This window comes from Conger conger, chromosome 14 (assembly GCF_963514075.1).
Source record: "Conger conger chromosome 14, fConCon1.1, whole genome shotgun sequence".
NCBI lineage: Eukaryota > Metazoa > Chordata > Actinopteri > Anguilliformes > Congridae > Conger > Conger conger.
The window spans coordinates 19,593,059-19,617,433 of record NC_083773.1 but is presented as its reverse complement, the minus strand read 5'-3'; the positions used below and the strand labels follow the sequence as shown (position 1 = coordinate 19,617,433).

The window sequence follows — 24,375 nt, the reverse complement described above, 5'->3', positions numbered from 1 at the left end:
ATCACTTCAAGGGTTTTTTCTCCTGAATAATTTTTCCATTCGGTTCAGTAGGACCATTATTCAGGAGGAACACTGTATTTCAAATGTTGCAGTGGGTGGAGCCACCATCTAATTGGCCAGTTCCACAAAGCAGGATTACTGAGTTAGCCGGATAACTTCTGGAGTAAAATCCAGAACAGCTGTTTTTATTTCAGTCTGAGGTATTGAGTTATCCGGCTAACTCAATAATCCTGTTTTGTGGAACAGGCCCCTGATCCAGATCAAGATCACAAAGTGACACACAGTATTTTATAATTTGGCTTTGATCTTTGAGTTGGCGGGCTGCTGTTTTGACACAGAAACCATCAGTAACAACAAACATCATTTTCCTGAGCACATCAAACCACTTGTGAAATGGATGTGTATTGTAAATACACCTTGTTGCTGCTGTCATTTTTAATGATTATGCCTTAGGTTCATTATTTAAAAAGCTAATAGAAACTTGTTCAAGATCAAGTGATTAAATGCCCATCTTTAGTATTCCCAGATTTTCAGCACATCACAAACTGATTAAACTGCAAAGAGTCATCACTGATGTACCTTTTGACCCTAAATTCTACCAAAATCATTCAAAAATGTTATAGTTTGTTATATTTGATTATATTTATATAATTGATCTAAGGTACAGGAACTTGGGTCTATATTAATAGACTGTGAGAGCAGGTTGTGCTAATATAAACACATTCTATATGGCAAGCTGATATGTATGCTTATTTGTATTTTTTGAAAAGAGGCAAATATATGGACCTCATGAGGTGAAATTGATTTGCCCTTTCTAGATAACTGCAAGATAGTTTTGAAGAACTGATTGATTAAGCAGGCTTTGTGCAGTTTTGCAACCATTCTAAAAATATGTTTGGCTTTTTAAGTCTTTCATTTCCAAAACCCCTCTGAGCTATCGAACAACAGGAGGGCTTTGTGAATAGTTTGGCAGGGAGGATTGCCAAATGATTATTTTCATTTGAGAAGCATTACCTCTGTGACAAGGTCTTGCCCCGGCAGTGCACACGAGAGTAATCTCCAAACCCAATCAGTCACCCATCGCTTGGTTTCAGCTGGCCTCGCTAATCTGAACCTCAAACACAGGATCAGCGAGGTGCAGAAAAACATCCCTCTCAGCCCTGCCGATCCTTCTGACCCTTCAGCTGCCCTGTAAATATTCAGTGCAAATGGGCATGATGGAAATATTCAGATGGAAGATGAAATAACTATTTTCATATTCTTCATGTTTAAACTATTTTCAGATTCTTATTTTAAAGCAATAATTTTAGTCAAATTCTTTACTGTCTGTCACTATGAATCCAACTGAAAAAAATCATAATGTATAAAGTTTACATTTTTATCCTTAATTTGCAAATAGGCATGGTTCACTATATACCTTAGAAAGTGTTGTTTGTTATTTACTAGATGCTATAGCATGCTATTGATATTGTGTAGAGATGTTTAGTCAAAATTTTTATGAGTTTCTTCCTCTGGTACAGGTGCTGGTAAAGTATGGTGAAAGCACAATTATGTATGCCAGTAGCTGTAGTTATGAATCGCACAAAAAAACTGCCTAAGATGATTGAAAGTGATGCTTACAGTATAAAGTATGTAGTGTTTGTTACATCTCACTTCTTAAAATTGGGTGAAGTAACCTCTCATGTGCCTGGACCAGTGCAGTTGAAAGATAAAAAATAAAGAGCTGGTGACCCCATCCTGAAATCGAGCGACCCAACATGGGGTCCCAACCCACAGTTTGGCAACCCCTGCACTCATTTATTCATATTATTGCTCGCCATCTTTTTTCAGCCTGGGCTCAAGTGTTTCCTCCTCCGCCCTTTAGCCCTCTCCGTTCCCATGTTTCTACTCATCTTAGAAATTTGCTTTTTCCCAACAGGTGACATGAAGGGCAGTGCCTGTGACTTTACCTGCCCCAGACCCTTTACCTGCCCCAGACCCTTTACCTGCCCCTGGCCCCAGACCCTTTACCTGCCCCAGACCCTTTACCTGCCCCAGACCCCAGCCCCTTTACCTGCCCCAGCCCCTTTACCTGCGCCAGACCCCAGACCCTTTACCTACCTCAGACCCTTTACCTGCCCCTGGCCCCAGACCCTTTACCTGCCCCAAACCCTTTACCTGCCCCAGACCCCAGCCCCTTTACCTGCCCCAGCCCCTTTACCTGCCCCAGACCCTTTACCTGCCCCAAACCCTTTACCTGCCCCAGACCCCAGCCCCTTTACCTGCCCCAGGCCCTTTACCTGCCCCAGGTCCTTTACCTGCCCCAGGCCCTTTACCTGCACCAGGCCCTTTACCTGCCCCAGACCCCAGCCCCTTTACCTGCCCCAGCCCCTTTACCTGCCCCAGACCCTTTACCTGCCCCAGGTCCTTTACCTGCCCCAGCCCCTTTACCTGCGCCAGACCCCAGACCCTTTACCTACCTCAGACCCCAGGCCCTTTACCTGCCCCAGACCCTTTACCTGCCCCAGACCCTTTACCTGCCCCAGACCCTTTACCTGCCCCAGACCCCAGCCCCTTTACCTGCCCCAAACCCTTTACCTGCCCCAGACCCCAGCCCCTTTACCTGCCCCAGCCCCTTTACCTGCCCCAGCCCCTTTACCTGCGCCAGACCCCAGACCCTTTACCTACCTCAGACCCTTTACCTGCCCCTGGCCCCAGACCCTTTACCTGCCCCAAACCCTTTACCTGCCCCAGACCCCAGCCCCTTTACCTGCCCCAGCCCCTTTACCTGCCCCAGACCCTTTACCTGCCCCAAACCCTTTACCTGCCCCAGACCCCAGCCCCTTTACCTGCCCCAGGCCCTTTACCTGCCCCAGGTCCTTTACCTGCCCCAGGCCCTTTACCTGCACCAGGCCCTTTACCTGCCCCAGACCCCAGCCCCTTTACCTGCCCCAGCCCCTTTACCTGCCCCAGACCCTTTACCTGCCCCAGGTCCTTTACCTGCCCCAGCCCCTTTACCTGCGCCAGACCCCAGACCCTTTACCTACCTCAGACCCCAGGCCCTTTACCTGCCCCAGACCCTTTACCTGCCCCAGACCCTTTACCTGCCCCAGACCCTTTACCTGCCCCAGACCCCAGCCCCTTTACCTGCCCCAAACCCTTTACCTGCCCCAGACCCCAGCCCCTTTACCTGCCCCAGCCCCTTTACCTGCCCCAGACCCTTTACCTGCCCCAAACCCTTTACCTGCCCCAGACCCCAGCCCCTTTACCTGCCCCAGGCCCTTTACCTGCCCCAGGCCCTTTACCTGCCCCAGGTCCTTTACCTGCCCCAGGCCCTTTACCTGCCCCAGACCCCAGCCCCTTTACCTGCCCCAGACCCTTTACCTGCCCCAGGCCCTTTACCTGCCCCAGGTCCTTTACCTGCCCCAGCCCCTTTACCTGCCCCAGGCCCCAGCCTCTTTACCTGCCCCAGACCCTTTACCTGCCCCAGGCCCTTTACCTGCCCCAGGCCCTTTACCTGCCCCAGACCCTTTACCTGCCCCAGACCCTTTACCTGCCCCAGGCCCTTTACCTGCCCCAGACCCTTTACCTGCCCCAGGCCCTTTACCTGCCCCAGACCCTTTACCTGCCCCAGGCCCTTTACCTGCCCCAGACCCTTTACCTGCCCCAGCCCCTTTACCTGCCCCAGGCCCCAGCCTCTTTACCTGCCCCAGACCCTTTACCTGCCCCAGGCCCTTTACCTGCCCCAGACCCTTTACCTGCCCCAGGCCCTTTACCTGCCCCAGGCCCTTTACCTGCCCCAGACCCTTTACCTGCCCCAGGCCCTTTACCTGCCCCAGGCCCTTTCCCGCTGTATATCTGCAGCTCCGTGTGACCTCGGCTTGCCTTTTGGGCCACGTTTTTTCCTTTCCACTAATTATCTGCAGATTAGGCACAGTGCGAGTTTCTGATGCGTGTGTTTAAAAATATAATCCCTTACAAGCTTAGAGGGAATTAAATTCACATGACCACTTTTTTTTAAGCAAAGGGTTTTCTTTTTCCATGGAAAAAGGTCTCCTTTGTTGGAGAGTAGTGAGGAATTTATGTCTGCTTCCATGCACATTGATTCATTGTGCATCTCGCTTACACCCTCGTGTTAACTGTAGCATTTGTCCCTCTGGCTAATTGCATTATTAAATCAATTTGAGAAACAACAGCAGATTGAATTATGCTGAAGGCACAATAATCTATGCCAGAACTGCGTATATCTGCAGATGCACATCAAAAACTGCTGAAGATCACTTCCTCTCCCCTAGCATGTGTTATTGCTACAGTGAGGTCCATAAGTACTTGGACAGTGGCACAATTTTAAAGGGCTGTAATTCATACACAGTTCATTCCTTCTGGATATAAATAGTCCACTTTAATTAGAGGTATGCACATTCACATTGAGTGCTCTGTGTACAGCCCTCTAAAATTATGTTGCTGTCCAAATACTTACGGACCTTTGAATCCATTGAAAAAAATCAGTCCTGTACTGTACATGTTGCTTATGGTGGTAGACCTCACAATATCATTTTTAAATACAAATGGTTTCAAATCATTTCACATTTCCTGTTCATGAATGGATGTTGGATAGCAGCGCCAGACTCCCACTGAGCTCTGACATGGTCAGTGTGCACCCTGCAGGAGTATGCAGTGGTTGTAGGGTAATGCGGTCTTATCTGTATAATAGACTACCAGAGTAGAGACCTGGGGAAGGTTGTCCAGCCCCTTATCTCACGTGCAGTGTGTGATATGAAACTCCCCGTGAGCCACGGAGGGGGGCACAGTGTGTGCGGGTCCGGCCTGGCAGGACCACTCCCCAGGGGGAGTGTGGAGAAACAGGGGGCCTGGTTATGCAGGGGAGGTTTGATTTCCCCCGGCTTTGGCATAGCGGGACCTGTCCAGACCTCTTATCTCCCCCGCCTGCGCTCCTCTTATCGCGGCTGCCCCTCTGGCATTTTGGGGTGTGCCACCCTCTGCTGCTCTGTCGCTATGACCAAGTTAGGGTCACCCCCCGCCCCCCTGCCACGGAGACGGTTTCAACAGAGCAAGCTGCTGGAAGCAGGACAAGAACCCCTCACACCCCACTGCCCTACTTATACCAAATACTCTCTTACACACATACACACACACACCCCACTACCCCAGTTATACCAAATACTCTCTTACACACACACACACACACACCTCCCACTACCCCAGTTATACCAAATGCTCTCTTACACACACACACACACACACACACACACACACACACACACCACTACCCCAGTTATACAAAATACTCTCTTACACACACACACACACACACCCCACTACCCTAGTTATAGTAAGTACACACGCGCACATATAAATGTATAGACACACGTACGGGCGCACGCACACATAAAAACGCGCACACACGCTAATGTATAGATACACACGCACACATACCCACATGCGCACGCACACACTACTGCTCTGTATAAGAACATGTGGTGCTACAGTGAATATCAAATTGTAAGCGGTAATATCAAAAACACACACTGTATAAACATACACACACTGTACACATGCTAACTCCCATTAAAACTCCACCGTTTTCCTATCTGTCTCTCTGCAGCCCAGCAGCTGAGCCGTAACCTTTCAAAGACACTACCGCTGTAATGAGGGGGTTCTGAACCATTCTTCGGCTAAGTCAGCCGAGCCAAAAAAGAGAGCCAACATCCCTTCCTGGCTGGATACTATGGATACAATGGCACAAAAGCATTCGCCTGCAAGGTTGCAGTCTGCTTCTTCCTTCAGCGCCCACTCATGGCCCACTGCACATCAGCTACTTCTTACAGCTTTATCACTGCCTTTCCACGCTGAGAAAGTCCTATGGTTTCATCAAAGGAAACTAAACTATAAAGCGGAAAGGTCCTGTCTGTTCCCTTACGAGTAGATGCGTGAGTAACCGGCTGCAAACTAGTTTGAGCCGGTCGAGGTCTTGGCTGTGTGGCCCAGTGCCAGTCCCTGCCTGTGGAAGTTACACATTGAAATGGCCGTGAGCGTGGAGAGTGCAGTGTGCTTCTGGCAGGAGAGGGACTAGTGTGGCTGTTAACCACTTTGCAGAAACAGCGGGGAGAGGGAGGGGGAGTTTTCTACTGAACCAAGTGTCCTAGAGGAACCGATGTGTCCTCTGGCATTCGTTCAACCCCCTCTGTTCAAATGTACCTTTTCACTCAGTCTCTCTCTCTCTCCCTCACATTTCAGTTCTTGGTTGAGCAGTCTCCTTTTTTGATTAGAGCTCTTTAACAAAAAACTGCCTTTCACAACCTTTTCTCTGTGTGTGTATGTGTATGTGTATGTGTATGTGTGTGTGTGTGTGTGTGTGTGTGTGTGTGTGTGTATGTTCTTACTGATTATGATATAACCTAACCTAACACACATACATATGCACATGCATACAAATCTAGGCAATATTCACCTCTACCCTGAAAACCAGGGTTTGGTGTTAGGGCTATTCAAAACTTAAGGGATTTGACGAGAAGCTCATTCATTTCATCCTCAGCTACAATAGAGCTCAAATGACACATTTTGTAGACACACACCTATTGCACCAGGCAAGTGCTAAGGAGTTAAATAATGATACAAGCAATTGCATATACATATGTATGATATTATCAGAAGAAATGTTAAACCACCAGGACATTACATTCAGTACACATGCCATTGGAAGTATAACACGATACAGTATGTGTTCATTAATGCAAGGGTCAGTCCACTAAATACTGTGAGGGTTGAAGCAAGGTCATAGTACTCCATTTACGGATTCAACTGGCACCACCCCAGTCAATAAATATAGCATTGGACCCTTCAGGAGCATAGTGATGGCACACTGACTGAAAGGAAGCTGATGTATTTTAGAAACTAATGCATAATTACAAAGGAGTGCCCTTATCTCGGTAAAACAAGACTGCACCAGTTAATGTTCGAAATCTCCCACTAGGAGAACAATTTTTTTGGGGGGGTTTCTCTGTTTTTTTACCTCTCTGTTGTTCTTTTTGGTTTTGTGTATTCCTACAAGATATTTCTGTGTTGTAATGAGAAATTAATGACATGAGAAAAAATGTGGGTAAAGGGTTTTACTCTCATGGGAAGTGCATGCGAATTGGTTTTCTCATAATGCGAATGAAATTAGGCTTCTGTAGAAAACCCATTTTGTTGCTTCAAATTTTTTTATTGTAAAAAGATTTTTTTATTTTTTTTGGAAGAAAACCTTTGATGTATGCAGTTAGTTTTGTAGTCTTATCACCATGACCCCAGTAGTGAGGACTCTTTCTCTGTGGCATATCTCCAAAGGGCAGATGTGGGACACAGACTCTGAAGTTAGACAGAGGAGAGGAGTGGGGACTGGGGGAGGGAAACACAAAGTGTGTGTAATCAGTGAAAGCTCCTTTGTGTAGAGAACTGACCAGTATTTGTTCAAGAGGTCTTTGGAGAGATGCAAGGCCAGTGTGTGCATACACACACGCACACACACACGCAGGAACATACACACACGCAGACACACATATGTATGAATATACACACACACATGCACGTACACAGCCATGCATGGAGAAAAACACAAACAAATCACACAGAATTGCAGGAACACACACGCACGCACATACATGTACGGACATATTTGAGCCTGTTCTGCTTTTCAAGAAATCATTGAAAAATCATGTTTTTGATCAATGATGGAGTTTGTTTGTCTTTTTTTAGTGATTCGATGTAGGCTACCATGAGCCTATCTCCTTTCCCATGTGTACCTTTCATTATAGCATCTAACTAATGAAAAGGACACACCCTTCACTCACTCAGTCAGAGGGGAATGCTATTTCAGTGATGCTAATGTGAGAATGGCTGTTAATGGGCTTCCTGTCTTCCGCTGTTTTTTCAGGCCAACATTGGGCACATGGACACTGCCAAGGACATGTGGAATATGATCATGGGGAACCTTGCTCTTATTCAGGTGAGAAACGGCACTAAGCACTATGAGCTGGTCAACCAGCAAGGCCAAGCTGGACATTACTGGTCTAGTTCGGTATGAACTGGTCAATCAGCATGGCCAAGCTGGTAATGAAGCTGGTCAAGCTGGGTAGAGCTGGTCAACCAGCTAATGCTGGTAGCTTGTCTGAGCTGCCAGCCGTTTCAAACCATAGCTTGAGCTGGTCAAGCTGGTAGCTGGTCTGAACTGTTCAACTGTTCAGCAGGGCTTATTCATCGCGCTGAATTTACTTATGATAGTATTATTTAGTATATAATGGGTTCCTATGTTTGCAATAGGAGAGACAAATGGTAACATACATTAATGTTGTGTCACTGGGGGCACTTGAATAGGTGGATATTCAACACTATATCACATGTATTTACTTTAGTGGTCAGAGTTATCAGATAAATTACATTTTTTGTAAAAAAGTTTGTTCATTTGCTTGTGTAATGTTTGAACAACCTCTTCATGTAGGAATGCTTTGTGGGCAGACTGTGGCCAAATGTCCTAAGGCAAACTTAAACTCTGCACCTTGCCTGTCTCCGAAACTAAAACAAGAGTTAAAGGCCCACTGAACAATTCGTATTCCAAAAAAAACTAGCCAAAGCACAAACTGCAAACAAGCAAAATGACGATCATATAATCATATACCAGAGAATTATTGTCCTAATTAAAATAATTATTACAGTTTTTTACAATCACTTTGACACTAAATTCAGAACCTTGAGGTCATTTTTCAAGACTGTAGACACTTTTTTCAATTGCTTGGATAGAATATACATAAACCAAAAATAATTTGATCACTGAACCAAATCAAAGTATTAGCATTTCAAAATGAAATACACACATTACATTTGAAAATACTGTGTTTTCATTCATTACAATCGTTACTACCAATATATCCCACTATTAAAAATGATAAGTAACTGCAACATTACTCCTAATGCGTAGTTTTATGGAAACGGAATACTTGTAACAACATTCCATGTTTAGATCATGAATGTTTTAGGACACATAAATTAATTGACATTGACTGGCTCAAGGTCCATTTTACCACATTATGACTTGTTTGTAAGTTTGAGCTGGTGCTCAAATAACTAATAATTGATTTTTCATAGTGCTACGAACAGGAGTAAGGATGTGTATCCACCTGCAGCAACATAGCAACAACATGGAGCAGATAGCTGATCCATGTTAGAATAGAGATCAAGCAGTGAGAGGAGGAGGAAGAGGTAGAGGTGGCCAATCGAATGGCAGACGACAAGTATTCCTTCAGAGAGGTGGCCTTGTTTCTTGTCTTAGAGGCTGTGGTGGTAGGGGGGTTACATGGTAGAGGAAAGTGTCTTTTACTGCAGTTGAGGATTTCTTTTTGACTCTGTATCTATAATTTTGTTGCTATGATTACTGGGTTTTTTTTACAATTGCTAACAATTCACAACTCTTCATACAACTCTCTGCACCAACAAGTAGCTTCGCACAACAGTTCATTTCATTCACAAAATGGATTAAAACTACCAAACCAATGTCTCAAAGAAAATGCACCAGCACTAGAATTTTTGTGTCAATCATAGAACAATCTAAAAAACACTAACAACCAGTGGCTTTACAGTCAATGCACTATTTTCTGTTAGTGATTTTCAAATTGGACTGTAGAAATGTATAGTTTTTGGTGGTTCAGCCTGGTTTTCTGTAAAAGCAATGAAAAAATAATTCAGTTTGGTCCACATACAGTGCTCTTGTGCTAACTGTGAAAAGTAAAACATTTTATAATTTTTTTTAATTGAGCACAAGCTTGTGAAATTAGGGTCGAGGTAATTGTAAAAAACTGTAAGATCCTCATGAAAAGCCCATTGAAAGAAAGAGAAGATATTTAAAATAAATATTGGACTGACACTACTTCCTTGTTCATCTTCTGTTTTCTGAATTTCACTCTTCTTTTTTGTTTGTGATATCCTTGCCCAGCCCATCCCCATGGAAACAAACTCATCAGTCACTCATCAGTTAAGATATCGAAAGTAATAGTTAGCTAACATTTTGCCAAATAAACCGCTATCTCAGATGTACTTGACACTACCTCAGATGTTACATTACCTCAGTAACTGTAGTAACAATACCAAAGCCTGAGAAGGCTAAGCAAAGTTTCCAGGTTACCAAGGCGCCAGTAGAAGACTTTAAAACCATGATCCACTGAGGGACCTAGTTATCATCTGCGTAATTTTTGTCAATTAGCAAAAAATTAGTGGGGCTTTAAAGTTTTTCGGTTAACCTATGCATTTGCTGATTTGGCAAGTGTTTGAGAAGGAGCGGAACTTTGTGGGACCGGAAGGGGTGTGGCTTTGTGGGACCAGAAGGGGTGTGGCTTTGTGGGACTGGAAGGGGTGTGGCTTTGTGGGACCGGAAAGGGGCGTGGTTTTGTGGGACAGGAAGTCTGACTTTGTGCCATTCCCTCTCTCTCACCCAGGTCCAGGCCACTGTGGTGGGATTCCTAGCCTCCATTGCCGCAGTCATCTTTGGCTGGATTCCCGAAGGCCAATTCAAACTGGGCCACGCGGTTCTGCTCTGTGCCAGTAGTGTCTCCACCGCCTTCATTGCATCTCTGCTGCTGGGTAAGAGCGCTGGCCTGCTGCCATTATCTGGTCCCAAAAGCCTGTCTTCATCTGGGCTGATGTCCAAATGCAAAAAAGGCAACATGTTAACCCTTTCAAGAGTAGGTTTTTTGGAATGTTTTTATTTTTTCATTTTTTTTATTCTTAGTGTTCCATGGCTTTCAATTACAAGTAGTGATTGTGTCATCAGCATTGGAATGTTCATTTAAGAACTATCTAATCAGGGCTGCCAACAGAAGCATTAGAATATGGATTTCTCTGATAACAGGTTTTGCTACTGGGATACAGAACAGTTGAGGCTTAAGCTGTTTTTTCATGTGGCTACACGTGGGAAGAATCGAGCGATGCTAACGTTAATTGTTGAAACTTATCGTCATCCATCCAGGAAGCCGTTTATTTGTTAAACAAGCCACAACAATATATGATACTAGTAGGTTGTCTGCAGTTTTAAAAGGCTTTGTGAAAACAAAAGATTGGGTTTATATTGGGTTTAAGAAATTAACCAGGCTAGCTCTGTGTTGCTAGCAGCACTACGTCTGCCTGCTTCATACACAGCTGTGAAGGTAAAATTTTAAACGATTTGAACCCTGATTTTGAGCTGTGCGCTACGCCAAGTCAGGCTTCAGCACTCCCTCCATCGACATGTAATGGCTTGACGCCATTGCGAGCGTTTTGACGCTGATCATGAGAAAGGGGCTTAAGTGTTAAGAAAAAATACGCCTTCTCAGTAAATCAAAAGCTCATTTGAGATCCTGTATCTTTCGCACCTGCTAAATAATACAGTATGTATCACTAAAAATGAGATCAAACGTTGAGGTTTTAAAGCATGTCCATTTTAGGATGCTGGTCCTGATGCATTTCCCAGGACAAAGATACTACTGACGCAGGCATCTATTAAATAAGAGTACAAAGGAAACGGATACCAGATATCCAGAACGTCCTGTAAAATAGAATTATTTGCCCTTCTGAAATTACCATCCTCAATAATGGACTAATGCGGGATTTGAGGCCACAGACACAAGGATGAAGATGATAGTCACCAGTAGAATTTTATTTGATGTTTGATGTTGTATATTGTTGCACATTCCCTTTATCTTTGAATTTTTCCCTGTGTTTCCCTGTGCAAAAAACTGAAGGATACAATTTCCATTGTATATTATATTTTAAAATATTCTATTATTTTCTATTATATTATATGCTGTACTCTTCTACACTCTCAGAAATATAGTGACTGCGGAGGTACATTTTTGTCAGAGACAAGGATTTGTACCTTTTTTGGCACTTTGTACCTTTGTACCTTTTGTATCTTCATTTCTGAGTGTAAGTATAGATACAGTTCATTTTGTTTGCGGATAATGAGAGATAATGTTGTGTTGGTCCTCCTCCTCCTCTGCTCCGTGTGTACAGGGCTCATCATGATCGGAGTGATCATCGGCTCCAGGAAGGTGGGCATCAACCCGGACAACGTGGCCACGCCCATCGCTGCCAGTCTGGGTGACCTCATCACCCTGTCCCTGCTGGCGGGCATCAGCACAGGCCTGTACAAGCAGCTGGGTGAGGAAGGCTTCTCCTGCCTGCCTAACCCGCAGTTAACCGGGCTTTAACCTGGTTTAACCTCCTCACACCCTGTGTCCTCAAACAAGGAAATGGCATTACATTTAGGCTTCCCTGAGCTCTATACATTATTTCTCTCAGCATAAGGGACGTTCAATTAAAATGGCAAAATGTACATGCTGCAGGGTAAGAACCCCTCCACCCTGGATTGGGCAGCCCTGCTTAAAGGTGTGAGGTCACAAATAACACAGTCAGCCCTTAGCCCCCAATAGCATATGAGGTAAACAACTCCCTTAAGGGAAAAACAAGTCAAACAATGGCAAAAAAAGCCCTCCCCGATGGGAAGAACTCTTGGGTGGAACCCGGCTATAGGGTCATGGCCATCCTCTGGTGGCCTATAGAAATAATGTATGAAACTAGTAGTCCATATGGAGGAATGTAGAGTCTGGAGTTCAGAGGATAGGGGGGTGAATTTGTCGAAGCGTGGGCTAGACCAGGGACGAGCAGGGCTGCCGCAGCCCCCGTCCTTAGAGTGGGCTCCGGTTTGAGTGGTCCCTGAGCTCTGCGGGTTGGGGGAGTGGCAGGAAACAGAAACAAAGGAGGATGTTAGGCACTAAAATGTATTAGCACATAGAATTACATTTCCTCATACGCAGAACAGAATGCATGTACCACACATACCTACCCGGTGACTAAAGTTGTAGCTAACCCCACTGGCACCGTTGAAGCATGCTCAGTGCCACTGGTCATGTGTGGATTTCTAAGTAACCACTAGCCTCCTCTAGCACCTGTCTGCAGACCCATCCTTCAAAGCTATAAACCATGCAAGACCATGCAGAAGTCAGAAACAACTTGTTCTTGAACTGTGTTCACTCACTTCAAAGAAAGTCTTAAGTATTTTATTATTGTAGTGAAACTTGCAATCTTATTTTTATTTTTAAGAATATTCGCTTGCTCTAACTATTTACTTGACGTGTGTGTTTGCGTGTTTGTCTTTGCGTGTAGCGTTTGACGTTGCGTTCTCTTTGCGTGTTTGACAGACCACAACAACTACGCTAACCCGCTGGTGTGTGCCTTCTTCGTGGCTCTCACACCCGTCTGGGTTCTGATCGCCCGCCGCATCCCCTCCACCCGGGAGGTGCTGTACTCCGGCTGGGAGCCCGTCATCATCGCCATGGCGATCAGCAGGTAACGCCAAGTCCACACCCATCACAGCTATAGTATTATTATTAGGAAGGAGTGGAGCTGTGCTTCTTAATGCTGCAAAGGGAGTTGCTGTCCAAATCATTCTTCTAGTACTCATATTATTGTGAGTAGTAGAAGTAGTAGTAGTAGTAGTAGTAGTAGTAGTAGTTGTAATAGTTGTTGTAGTAGTAGTAGTAGTAGTCATAATAGTGGTATTTGTTGTAGTTGTAGTAGTGCAGTCCTGGGCCAAAATACATAATTGTTTTGGATTCTAATACTTTTCTGTGCTTCATTGACCTTGCCTGGTGCAATTGAGCCAACCAAGAGGACCAGACAGGATTGCTGCATTTTCTGTCTGTAATTGTTCTTTTGAAATTCTCCTTGTAGTATTGGGGGCCTCATCCTGGATAAAACTGTGTCCAACCCCAACTTTGCTGGAATGGCTGTCTTCACCCCAGTCATCAATGGTAAGTATGGCTTCCTCATAGAACTGGACTTGCTGCAGGACTGCACACTTTAAACATGTTCATGTCAACCTGTGGGCACAGGCCATGGAATATGAAATGCATTGATGAGAGGGCAAGTTTGTTTGAAAATTATTCAGAGCCCCTCCCCACACCTCTTCTCCACCCTCATTCCCATTCCGATCCATCCTTTATCCTACCCCCGCCCCCCCCCCACCAAAAACAGTCTTATCTTCCCTTCCGCATTTTAATTCTAGTGAAAAAGGATCACCTGTCACTGGTGTATTATAAACTGGCCATTACACCGTCATTCATTTCTTCTTGGGATGTTGTGATTCATGAATCACAGTGCGGTAAGTGAACGCATGGCTGAATGCGTGTGGATGTGTCCTCAGGTGTGGGGGGAAACCTGGTGGCGGTGCAGGCCAGCCGAATCTCCACCTACCTTCACCTGGTCGCCCTGCCCATGGGGCAGCCCAGCCCCACCTCCACAAAGTGCCCCACTCCCTGCACCACCTTCTTCAGCTCCAGTAAGGAAGAGAAACTGCCTGTCTGTCTTAACAAGCATTTTTACTCTTGTAATAAGATTTTAAGTAGAAAATATTAGCTTATTTTAAGATACTGTTTGCTTTACAACTGAAATGTTGTTATCCCATTGGCAAATCTTGATTATCTTGATAAATGAAAACTGTCTTGTCTCATTGGCAATATTTTTTTCTACTAAAAAAAAGTAATAAATGTACATATGGAATGCAGGGAAGGCAGAACTGAGGCTCAGCTAATGCGCTGATGGAACAGGCACTTATCTGATGCGTATTTCCATTAGTGAAGAAATGCATTTTAAAAGGGACTGGCTTCATGTTAATTTGATAAAATCAAATATACAGCTCTCCACTGTGCTATTTATGGCCCCATCTCCCCATCATCTACATTTATGATGTAAGTGCTCTGTAGGCTCATTAAAGATACTCTGCTAGTGTATTATATATTCCTGACTAACTCTTTGATTGCCGCTGTTATTCTCTAGCAAAAATAAAAGATTTGTGGCCTCATTTTGATTTCTCTCTTTCTCTTCCTCTTCCCTTTCTCTCTCTCTTCCTCTCCCCCCTCTCTCTATCTCTTCCCTATCCTCTGCCCTTGTTCTCTCACCCTGTCTCTCCTCTCTCTTTGTGTCTCTCCCTCCCCATATTTATCCCTCTCTCTCTCTCTCTCTCTCTCTCTCTCTCTCTCTCTCCAGATGTGAACTCTCGCTCAGCCCGGGTTCTCTTCCTCCTGGTTGCCCCGGGACACCTGGTCTTCCTGTACGCCATAAACTCCATGCAAGGCGGCCACACCTCACTGACCTCGGTCTTCATCGCATTCTACATGACCGCAGCACTGTTGCAGGTACCCTGCCCCTGCCCCCAGTAATGCACAGTTACTGCTTACTGTACCCACCTACATGCCAGTACTGGATCCTGATCCACAAAACAGAGAACTGTCCTGAGTAAAACCCGGAACCATCCCAAATCTGGAACATGGACTGAAGTCAGAAGAGCTGTTCTGGATTTTACTTTGTGCAGTTATCCAGCTAACTCAGTAATCCTGTTTTGTGGAAATATATATATATATATATATATATATATATATATATATATATATATATATATATATAAAATTAGCAGTGGGTCCCTGCAGACAGGTCATGTGTTGCTTAACCCTTGGAGGCCATTTTTTATTTAATTTTAATTTTAATTTTTTTATTTTTTCATTCAAAAAACTGTTCTAGAACTCCATTTGCTTTGCATTAGCAGTCATGATTGTTACATCAGCATTAGAATGTTCAGTTAGGAACATTCTAATAACATCTTACTCCTTAAAGGGTTAACCTGAACTTCCCTCCATAGGTTCTGATCCTGCTGTATCTGGCTGACTGGATGGTGAACTGGATGTGGGGGCGGGGAATGGATCCAGACAACTTCTCCATCCCGTACCTGACGGCCCTGGGGGATCTGCTGGGCACCGGCTTCCTGGCTCTCTGCTTCCACTTCCTCTGGCTGATCGGAGACCGTGACACCGACGTGGGCGACTAAACGCACACCCACCCCGAAGCGCACCGCCTCTCTGCCTGAACGGGACTCTTTATTTATTTGAGCCATTAAGGAGTTGATGTTATTATCATTATTATTATTATTATTAATATTAATACGTGCTCATTGTTTTTAGTGGGAAAACGGAATCCTCATTATTTTTCAATGGGGTCGTCTCCCCTTGGCCAGTCATGTTGGTCATATTTGCAGAAAGGCTGAGATCAACTTACACTTGAAATGATGAAAAACAGCAAAAAATATATTAAAAAACACACATAGAATGCTCAATCACCAAGTGCTATAGTGAAATGCATAGGAATGTTTATTATATGAATATGACGGTGTATTTAGGACAGATTATGTGGTTTTTGGGGTCCTCCACTGCCTTGTTGACTTGCATGATTTAAAACCAACTTAACGGGGGTTGTGGGCCAGAATGTAATTACCTGAAAATTCCTAAAGCTCACATCCTTGTGCCGAAAAGAGGCTTTATTCAAAATGGAGGAACTGGAATGCCGTTGTGAAAAGACAAGGGCTGCTTGCCTGGCAGCTCTCATGGGACTGCGCTGAACTGGCAGAGCTCAGCCGCGTCCAGCCAGCCCTGGGGAGAGCCAGGGCCAGGGCCTTCACTGACGCTGAATCAGGTTCTTTTAATGGTGAGGTTAAAGCAAACGAGGGTTCGGGTTGAGGTTTGGTCATGGCCCTTCTAAGGTGTCTCGTGTCATTGCTGTAATTACCCACATGGGTTTTTTTTCTTTTTCAATGTTTTAATATTTTAATTTCAATTTCTTTCTTTTTTTTTTTACACTTGGAGCCTGGGGTTATGTTTGTTGTTTTCTCCAAACTCCTAAAATTAACTAGAACTGCTTACTTTGTCAGCACAAAAAAAATGTGATACCCGTTTCAGCTGCTCTTAATCGCACAGAGATTCATTCAATTAGGAGTCACTGAAATGATCACAAGATGGCGGACAGCTATTTTTGTAATGGCCGCCGCTTACCAGAGGGCAACCTTCGGCCTTATTGTTTCCACAAGCCTTACGTTTGAGTGTGAAATCTAACGTAAGTCAGATAAGCATACGTGTTTGAAAAAGCCTCCAAATATGCTCATAGTTACAGGTTTAATATCCAGTGGCCTCTAAAGGGAAGTGAATGTATCCCTGCTGGTATCAGACTACTATTAAGATGTTGGAACTTTTCTATTGAATGAGTCCTTTGCCATCGATCCTCACTGACAAACTGCTACCACGATCTTCTTAGATGTTTTTCTTGTCGTGATTCATGAAATTACATTTTACGGACTGTGAACCATTTATCATATACATCGATAATAATCTTGAAATATTGCTTAGAGAGTAGTAATCCGATTGAAATGACAGTTGATGCAGAGACAAGAAAAGGTTGAAAATTGTTTTACATGGCATTTGTTTATCAAAGGGCTATTTGCTGTACTGGTTTTCCTAATAAATTAATATTCATAGCTTTCCTCAACTCAGTCATAAACAATTTACCATGAGGCACACATTTATTTAGGTTTTTATTTGGATTGCCAAAGGAGATGGAGTTAAACCTAGTCTAGGTGGCCTACAAATAACACTTCTGAGCTTGTCAAGTGAAATGTGTAATGCGTGGGCTTGTAATTATCCATAAGATGACTTAGACCTGTGAGGAACTGCTCACATGACCTGAATTTCTTGTCCATATGTGAACCACAGGAGACCGTCAAACAAGGGCCTTAACAACCATGCACTTGTCAGCATGCTAAAGAATGTGTGTGTACATAAATAGAATTACTGTAACTCAAATAGGCAAATAAACAAATACAGATAGCCATTTAGAGTGATGGCTGGAAAGACGTCAGTGTTCAGTTTAAATAAGATGAAGTCAAAGATGTAATGAGAAATGAAAGGGTCATTATGGATAACTTGGATCTGTACTCATTGTATGTTACTAAACAATATTCAGTGTTCTTTTTGAAGAATGCTTTGCAGATCATATTTATATATTGTATTTGGGGCCACCAGATTTTATTATCTGGACATATTACATTTGATATTCATTGCTTATGAAGAAAATTGTTTTCTTCTCTTAAAGTGAGTTTTCCCAATTTTCACTATACATTTTCAGTGTGGAGGGCAAACTGACTGTTAGATATGTAAATTTCAAACGGTGATGATTTTTTTTATTGCAAATGAATTTTTTTTTTAATCTATTTTATTCTATGGTATAAAAAAAATTTGTTTTATGTTTCGGTGTAACAGATGATAAAAAAGTCTATATCATCAACTGTGACCACACCCGAATGAAACAGTCAAACGCATAATTTGTGCAGTAGTACTGTAGTACTCAGATACAACCACACGGGGGCAGTCTTGGGATTGGAACGATTGTGTTGAGAGTCAACTGGTTTAAATGACAAAATTAAACATTCAAAATTTGTTCTTCATTTTCACTGTTACTGTTAACAAATCTGGTGCCAAGATTATACTACTATTACACCCTCTTTGGTTGTCAATACTTTTTCAGGGGGAGTGAAGTTTATTTATTGTCTAGAAGCATATGAAACAAATTGTACATACATATATTTATTCTATAAATAAGGTGTTTATTTTTAATTTTATTTTGTCTGTGGTATTTGTTTATTTGTGTGTGCATCTGGCCAGTAGAATAACCTTTTTTTGCCACCTTAGATTAGTGGCAAATCTAACAAACATATCAGATCGTGGTGCCTAATATATCTGACAAACCTCATAGTCACACTGGTCCAGTACACTGAACCTTAACAAATCATAAGTGAAGGGTCAACATGAAGGTGCATTTTCATTGTGTACTTGAGCTGATTTTGCAACGTGAAATGAACAGATTTCGTAGAGAGGATGACAAAAATGAGAGCTAAATATGTATAAAATCTGCTGTGTCTTTAGTAGCACGATTGGCTGGTACCCCTTTATATCTGAGTTTGTACATCTCTGGAAATTGAGTTTCAGATGCTGAGACTCATTTTATTTGTTGGTGTTTGACGGTCCAGGCTGTTCTTGTGTCCAATCCGGCTGGCGATCCTGAGGTCGTCTCCAGAGGTCAAAACCAAAAGCTGATGGTACCTTCCTGAAAGTTTTTTGTGTGGTGGAGGACATGAATCTAGTTGTAATCTAGTTTTTATTTTGCTGTTACAAGCAATGCCGGTGTCTGTTGAGACATAGTGGCACTTCAATTTCTTTTTTACGATTGAGCCAGGTAGGACACAAAATGGCCTCTTGCTATTTCTCTGTTGTTTTGTATTAATTGTGTGTGGCTTTTGTCCCTCCCACTGCATTGAACATGATCTCCATCCACTCTCCTCCCCGTCTCTATTCACCGTGTCTTCCCCACCTTCTCCCCACAGTGGGCCATCATGCTCTGTTCTCCCACAAACAGATATACATGTAAATTGCTGGAATAAAGGAATATATTATTTCGTACCCTACTTCTACAGTCTTTGTCTTTTGTCCTAAAATTTGAATTAGTCAAGCAAGGGGAAATACTGTGTGTGGGTGCATATGTGACCAGAACAAGTTTTGTCTTTCACTTAACATTTCCTCTAAATACTGTAAGTGAGAGTGATGATTGATATTTATGATGCTATATAGAAAAAAAGTCCTGCATATGATTAGTGTTAGGATTAGTATTTATACAGAGAAAACACAGAATTATTTTGGTCTTGGGTTAGGATTTGGTTATTGTTTGAGTTAAAGTTTAGAGTTGGGATTATGTTAAATTGTTAGGGTTACAGTTAGGCTTATGTCCAAGAACTGAAACATGCCATTTTTCATTCAAATAAATCCAATTTATTTAGCAGCCACAGTGAAATATACAAATAAGAATGTGTATAATGGGTAAAAAAAACTGCACAATCAAAAAAATGTAGCAAAATTATTGAAATTATATGAAATTATTTTTATTCAAACAAACTAGCGAAATACATTTTAATACATTTATGATGAAAATCTGTTTTAGTTTGAAAAGGCATGTACATCAACTGTTACGAACGCAAGCCTCTGAAATCAATTGTTGAACGTAGTTACATCTCATCTGTTGAGCAATATGTAGCTACAATAATAATTGCACAGTTGTAGTTGGCTCATAATGTTACTAAAATAGCACCTTAATGGGAGTGTTTTCATGCAAAGAATAAAATTGTACATTACGAAGGATGCATGTTGCACTTTATTGAACATGTTGCCTAATTGCCTTTTAAATGATATTTCTAAACGGACGATTTCCCACTCTCCCTATGGGCTGGAGCGATATTTAACCATAGTTCTTTATTTCGTTCTTTTGTTGGACACCGTAGTCCTTATACATTTTGCATTTGAGACTATAGTTTCAAATTATTTAATTTTTTCAACAGAAACAGCCCTCATCATGAAAGACTTCCAATAAATGTTCATGTACTTATAACATGGTGGTTGTTGTATAAAGATGAATTTGCATTAATCTGAATAAAATTATGCATATTTAAACATTTAGCATGTTTTTCATTATTGGCATCTAAGACTATAGTTTCAAATATTTTTATTATTTTTTTATTATTTTTATTATATTTTTATTATTTTAAACAGAAACAGCCCTTTCATCATGAAAGACTTCCAATAATTGATTATGCCTTCATAACATGGTGGTTGTTGTTTATGTCGTTTTGCATTAATCTGAATGAAAATCTGAATGAAATTTCCAAATTTTCCAAAACAGACTTCATATATTACAGCCATATTATAGCTTTCATTCACATTGATAGGAAAATGTATTTATTCAACAACCAATTTCACACAAATAAATGAATATATATTTGAAGAATATATGAACACACACACACACACACACACACACATATACATATACAATATATAGATATATATATATACATTGATGAAAAAATTTTTTTTTATGAATTAATGAAAAACATGAAAGATTTATAAATATGCATTATTTTATTCAGGTTCATGGGAAAACATGTTCAATAAAACAACTAATTTGACATCAATAAATTCATATATATTTAACTTTTACAATAAAAAGTCTGTTTCCTTTGAAAATGAGAAGAATATATAAGACTATACTCTTATATACAAAATGTGAAAAAGTGAGAAATTGCAATATGTTTCAATATATCATACAAATGTATTGGAAGTCTTTCATCATGAATCAGGAAAATATATTAGATCATAATCTTAAATCCAAATAATGAAAAACATGGAAAATGTATAAATATGCATTATTTTACTCAGATTGATGGGAAGTCATGTTTATTCCAGTCAAGTTCACACAAATAAATTATCATATATATGAAGACATGTTTGACAAAAAGTCTGTTTCCTTAGAAAATTAATGCAAAACCATATTTATACAACAACCACCAAGCAAGTGCATAACATTCATAACATTCATTGATGGAAGGGTTGTTTCTGTCGGAAATCAGTAAAGTACATCCCACTGTAGTCTTAAATCCAATTAATGAAATACAAGCAAATTATGAATATGCATTTTTTTCATTCAGATTGATGGGAAATCATGTTTATTTAACAAGAATATTGTGTTATTATTTGCATGAAAATATATTAGTTTTCTGCCTTTCAAAACTAGGAAAATACATAAGACGTAAGACATATTTATATACCCAGAGTGAAAAATATGCAAATAATCTCAATATGCGTTTTGTTTCATTCAGATGAATGCAAATCCATGTATCCATAAACCACCATGTTATAAATTCAGATAGATGGGAAATCATGTTTATTCAATAACACACATTTGAGACACATAAATGCAAATACAGGGTATTTGAAGACTTTTCTGATGAAAAGTCTGTTTCCTTTGAAAATCAGCAAAATACATGAGACGACATAGTGTTAAATCAAAATAATAAAAACAAGAATAAATATCATAAATATGCAATTTTTCATTCAGGTTTGTACATTGTGTTTATTCAAGAACCATTGTGAGAAAAATGTCATTGTAAATCTGTAAACTAGAAAAGACTATAGTCTTATAACAAAATAGAGAAATAGTTGCCAAAAAATAATATGTAATTTCTTCAATCAGATTGTTATCATATTTACTTATGAACAACCACCATCAAATAAATGGATGAAAACGTGTTGAAGACTTTTACAAGACAATGAAAAATCTGTACATTCAGATGAATGGAAGATCATCTTCACTCAGCAACCACAGTGTTATAAATGCATGAAAATGTATTGGAAGCATATTATGATGAAAATGTGATGGCAATTTGTCCAGAGTCTCTGCACTATCCCTTCAGATGCACTGCTCCCAGAGCACAGTGCAGTAGCAGCCCTGCTTCAGTGATAGGGGCTGAAACAGAACATTTAAAACCAGGCTCAATCAGCTCCACTCTCCCTCTCACTGGAGACTGCAGAGGAACTGGCTGTGAGGCGGGCAGGGAGGGGAGGCTGGGGTGAGGCTCTCTGCTCTCTCCTGTGAGGGCAGTGAGCTCGTCACACAGCACACATCCCGCTGTGAGCGGCCAGAGGGAAGAGGGTCCCTCATCTCCACAATCGAGAGGCCGGACCCAGAACAGGCTGCGCTTTATCTGCTTACGCAGGGGACAGGGGCCCTCCCTCGTGTCTCTGACAAAAGGCGTTATTGTGCACAGACAGATGTGCCTTCAGCCTCTCTCTCCGCCCCTGAAGCACAAAGACCTCGCTGTAGCCCCTGCTGCAGGCTCCGTGAGGACCCAGCGCTGCCCCAGGACACGCTTAACCGCCAATAGGGCTACAGACTACAGCGCTCTGCTCTTCTGCAGCTCCTCTGGCCTGAGGTTTCTGCAGTACCCGCATCTTCACCTTTCTCAGAAGGGGCGAGGGGCAGTCCTCTTAACCGTTTTTCAGAAAAGTCCCCTGAGACAGACAGTGTGTGAGATTAATCTGATCATAAAACCTCTGCCCAGGAAAAGAAGGCTTTGTAATGCTTAGTCCATGAATCACTGTGTACACAGTATCATGGCAGGGAAGTGGAATAACATTCAAACGGTTAACTGTAAAGAAGGGACACTTTTACACAAGACATTTCTGAAGAAATATCTTTATGATTTAGTCTAATATATACAGATGGTCTGTACATAATGCAGGGCACACAGGTACCATAGGTGATTTATATCATTGGAGAATGTGAGGTTACCATTCATAGTGACATAGTGAAGATCATAAACCAGTGACATTCACCCAGACTAACCTCCAAGAATTTCAGTGTCTTAATAGCTTTATCACTGTAGTTCTGCATTCACACAGCACACCAACAGAGGTCAGTATGCTCCCTGCCACTTCACAACAAAGTGGTTACACATTATATTGTCTGTACAACTTAAAATAACTAGAAATGGTTTGAATTAAAATACTTATAATAATAATAATATTACAGGAAGTAGAAATGGGTTGCAATATGATAATTTGTTTTATAAGTGCATTTTTAGTGTTGATTTGCAACATAAAAGTACTGGGGCCTGTTCCACAAAGCAGGATTACTGACTTTGCTGGATAACGGGACAGTAAAACCCGGAAAAGCTCTTTTTATTTCAGTCCATATTCCAGATTTGGGCGGGTCCAGTTTTTACTCAGTGCAGTTATCCAGCTACCTCAGTTAATCCTGGTTTTTTGAAATACCCCCCTGGTCACTTGATCACACTCAATACTGCATACTAACTTTATCAAACCACTAGCTTTTATGGTTGTCCCTTGCATCACCCCAGCTCAGCACTGACTGAGGAGCCAGTCCCACACTAAGGGGAGAGGGGTAAAGAATGTAACCTAGTTAAGGTACATGACTGGGACCCAGAAGGTTGGTGGTTCAACCCCCGGTGTAGCCACGATATGATCTGCACAGCTTTTGGGCCCTTGAGCAAGGCTCCTAACCCTGGATTTCTTAGTCTAATCAACTAGTCACTTTGGATCAAATTATTAGCTTTAATTTGTTAATTTTTTTAAACAAATAATGAAATTAGCATGGACTGAGGGGGGGGCAGGCCGGAAGGGTAAGCGCTCAGCAGGATATGAGCAGGGGGTTGGAGGAGTTTGGGTAAGCGCTCAGCAGGATATGAGCAGGGGGTTGGAGGAGTTTGGGTAAGCGCTCAGCAGGATATGAGCAGGGGGTTGGAGAAGTTTGGGTAAGCGCTCAGCAGTATATGAGCAGGGGGTTGGAGGAGTTTGGGTAAGCGCTCAGCAGGATATGAGCAGGGGGTTGGAGGAGTTTGGGTAAGCGCTCAGCAGGATATGAGCAGGGGGTTGGAGGAGTTTGGGTAAGCCCTCAGCAGGATATGAGCAGGGGGTTGGAGGAGTTTGGGTAAGCCCTCAGCAGGATATGAGCAGGGGGTTGGAGGAGTTTGGGTAAGCCCTCAGCAGGATATGAGCAGGGGGTTGGAGGAGTTTGGGTAAGCCCTCAGCAGGATATGAGCAGGGGGTTGGAGGAGTTTGGGTAAGCGCTCAGCAGGATATGAGCAGGGGG

The 24,375-nt window shown here is 42.2% G+C and overlaps 1 protein-coding gene across 1 annotated transcript in view; it reads left to right on the top strand.

Annotated features, from left to right (window-relative positions):
- Positions 1-19,342, top strand: part of slc41a1 (solute carrier family 41 member 1) — a 35,466-nt gene extending 16,124 nt beyond the window's left edge. The window contains exons 4-11 of the mRNA XM_061220042.1: positions 7,913-7,984; positions 10,464-10,608; positions 12,016-12,162; positions 13,203-13,350; positions 13,735-13,814; positions 14,207-14,341; positions 15,049-15,197; positions 15,698-19,342. Of these exons, the coding sequence (XP_061076026.1) occupies positions 7,913-7,984; positions 10,464-10,608; positions 12,016-12,162; positions 13,203-13,350; positions 13,735-13,814; positions 14,207-14,341; positions 15,049-15,197; positions 15,698-15,883 (1,062 nt within the window). The 3' untranslated portion in view covers positions 15,884-19,342. The remainder of the gene's footprint in view (positions 1-7,912; positions 7,985-10,463; positions 10,609-12,015; positions 12,163-13,202; positions 13,351-13,734; positions 13,815-14,206; positions 14,342-15,048; positions 15,198-15,697) is intronic.
- The last annotated feature ends 5,033 nt before the right edge of the window (positions 19,343-24,375 follow it).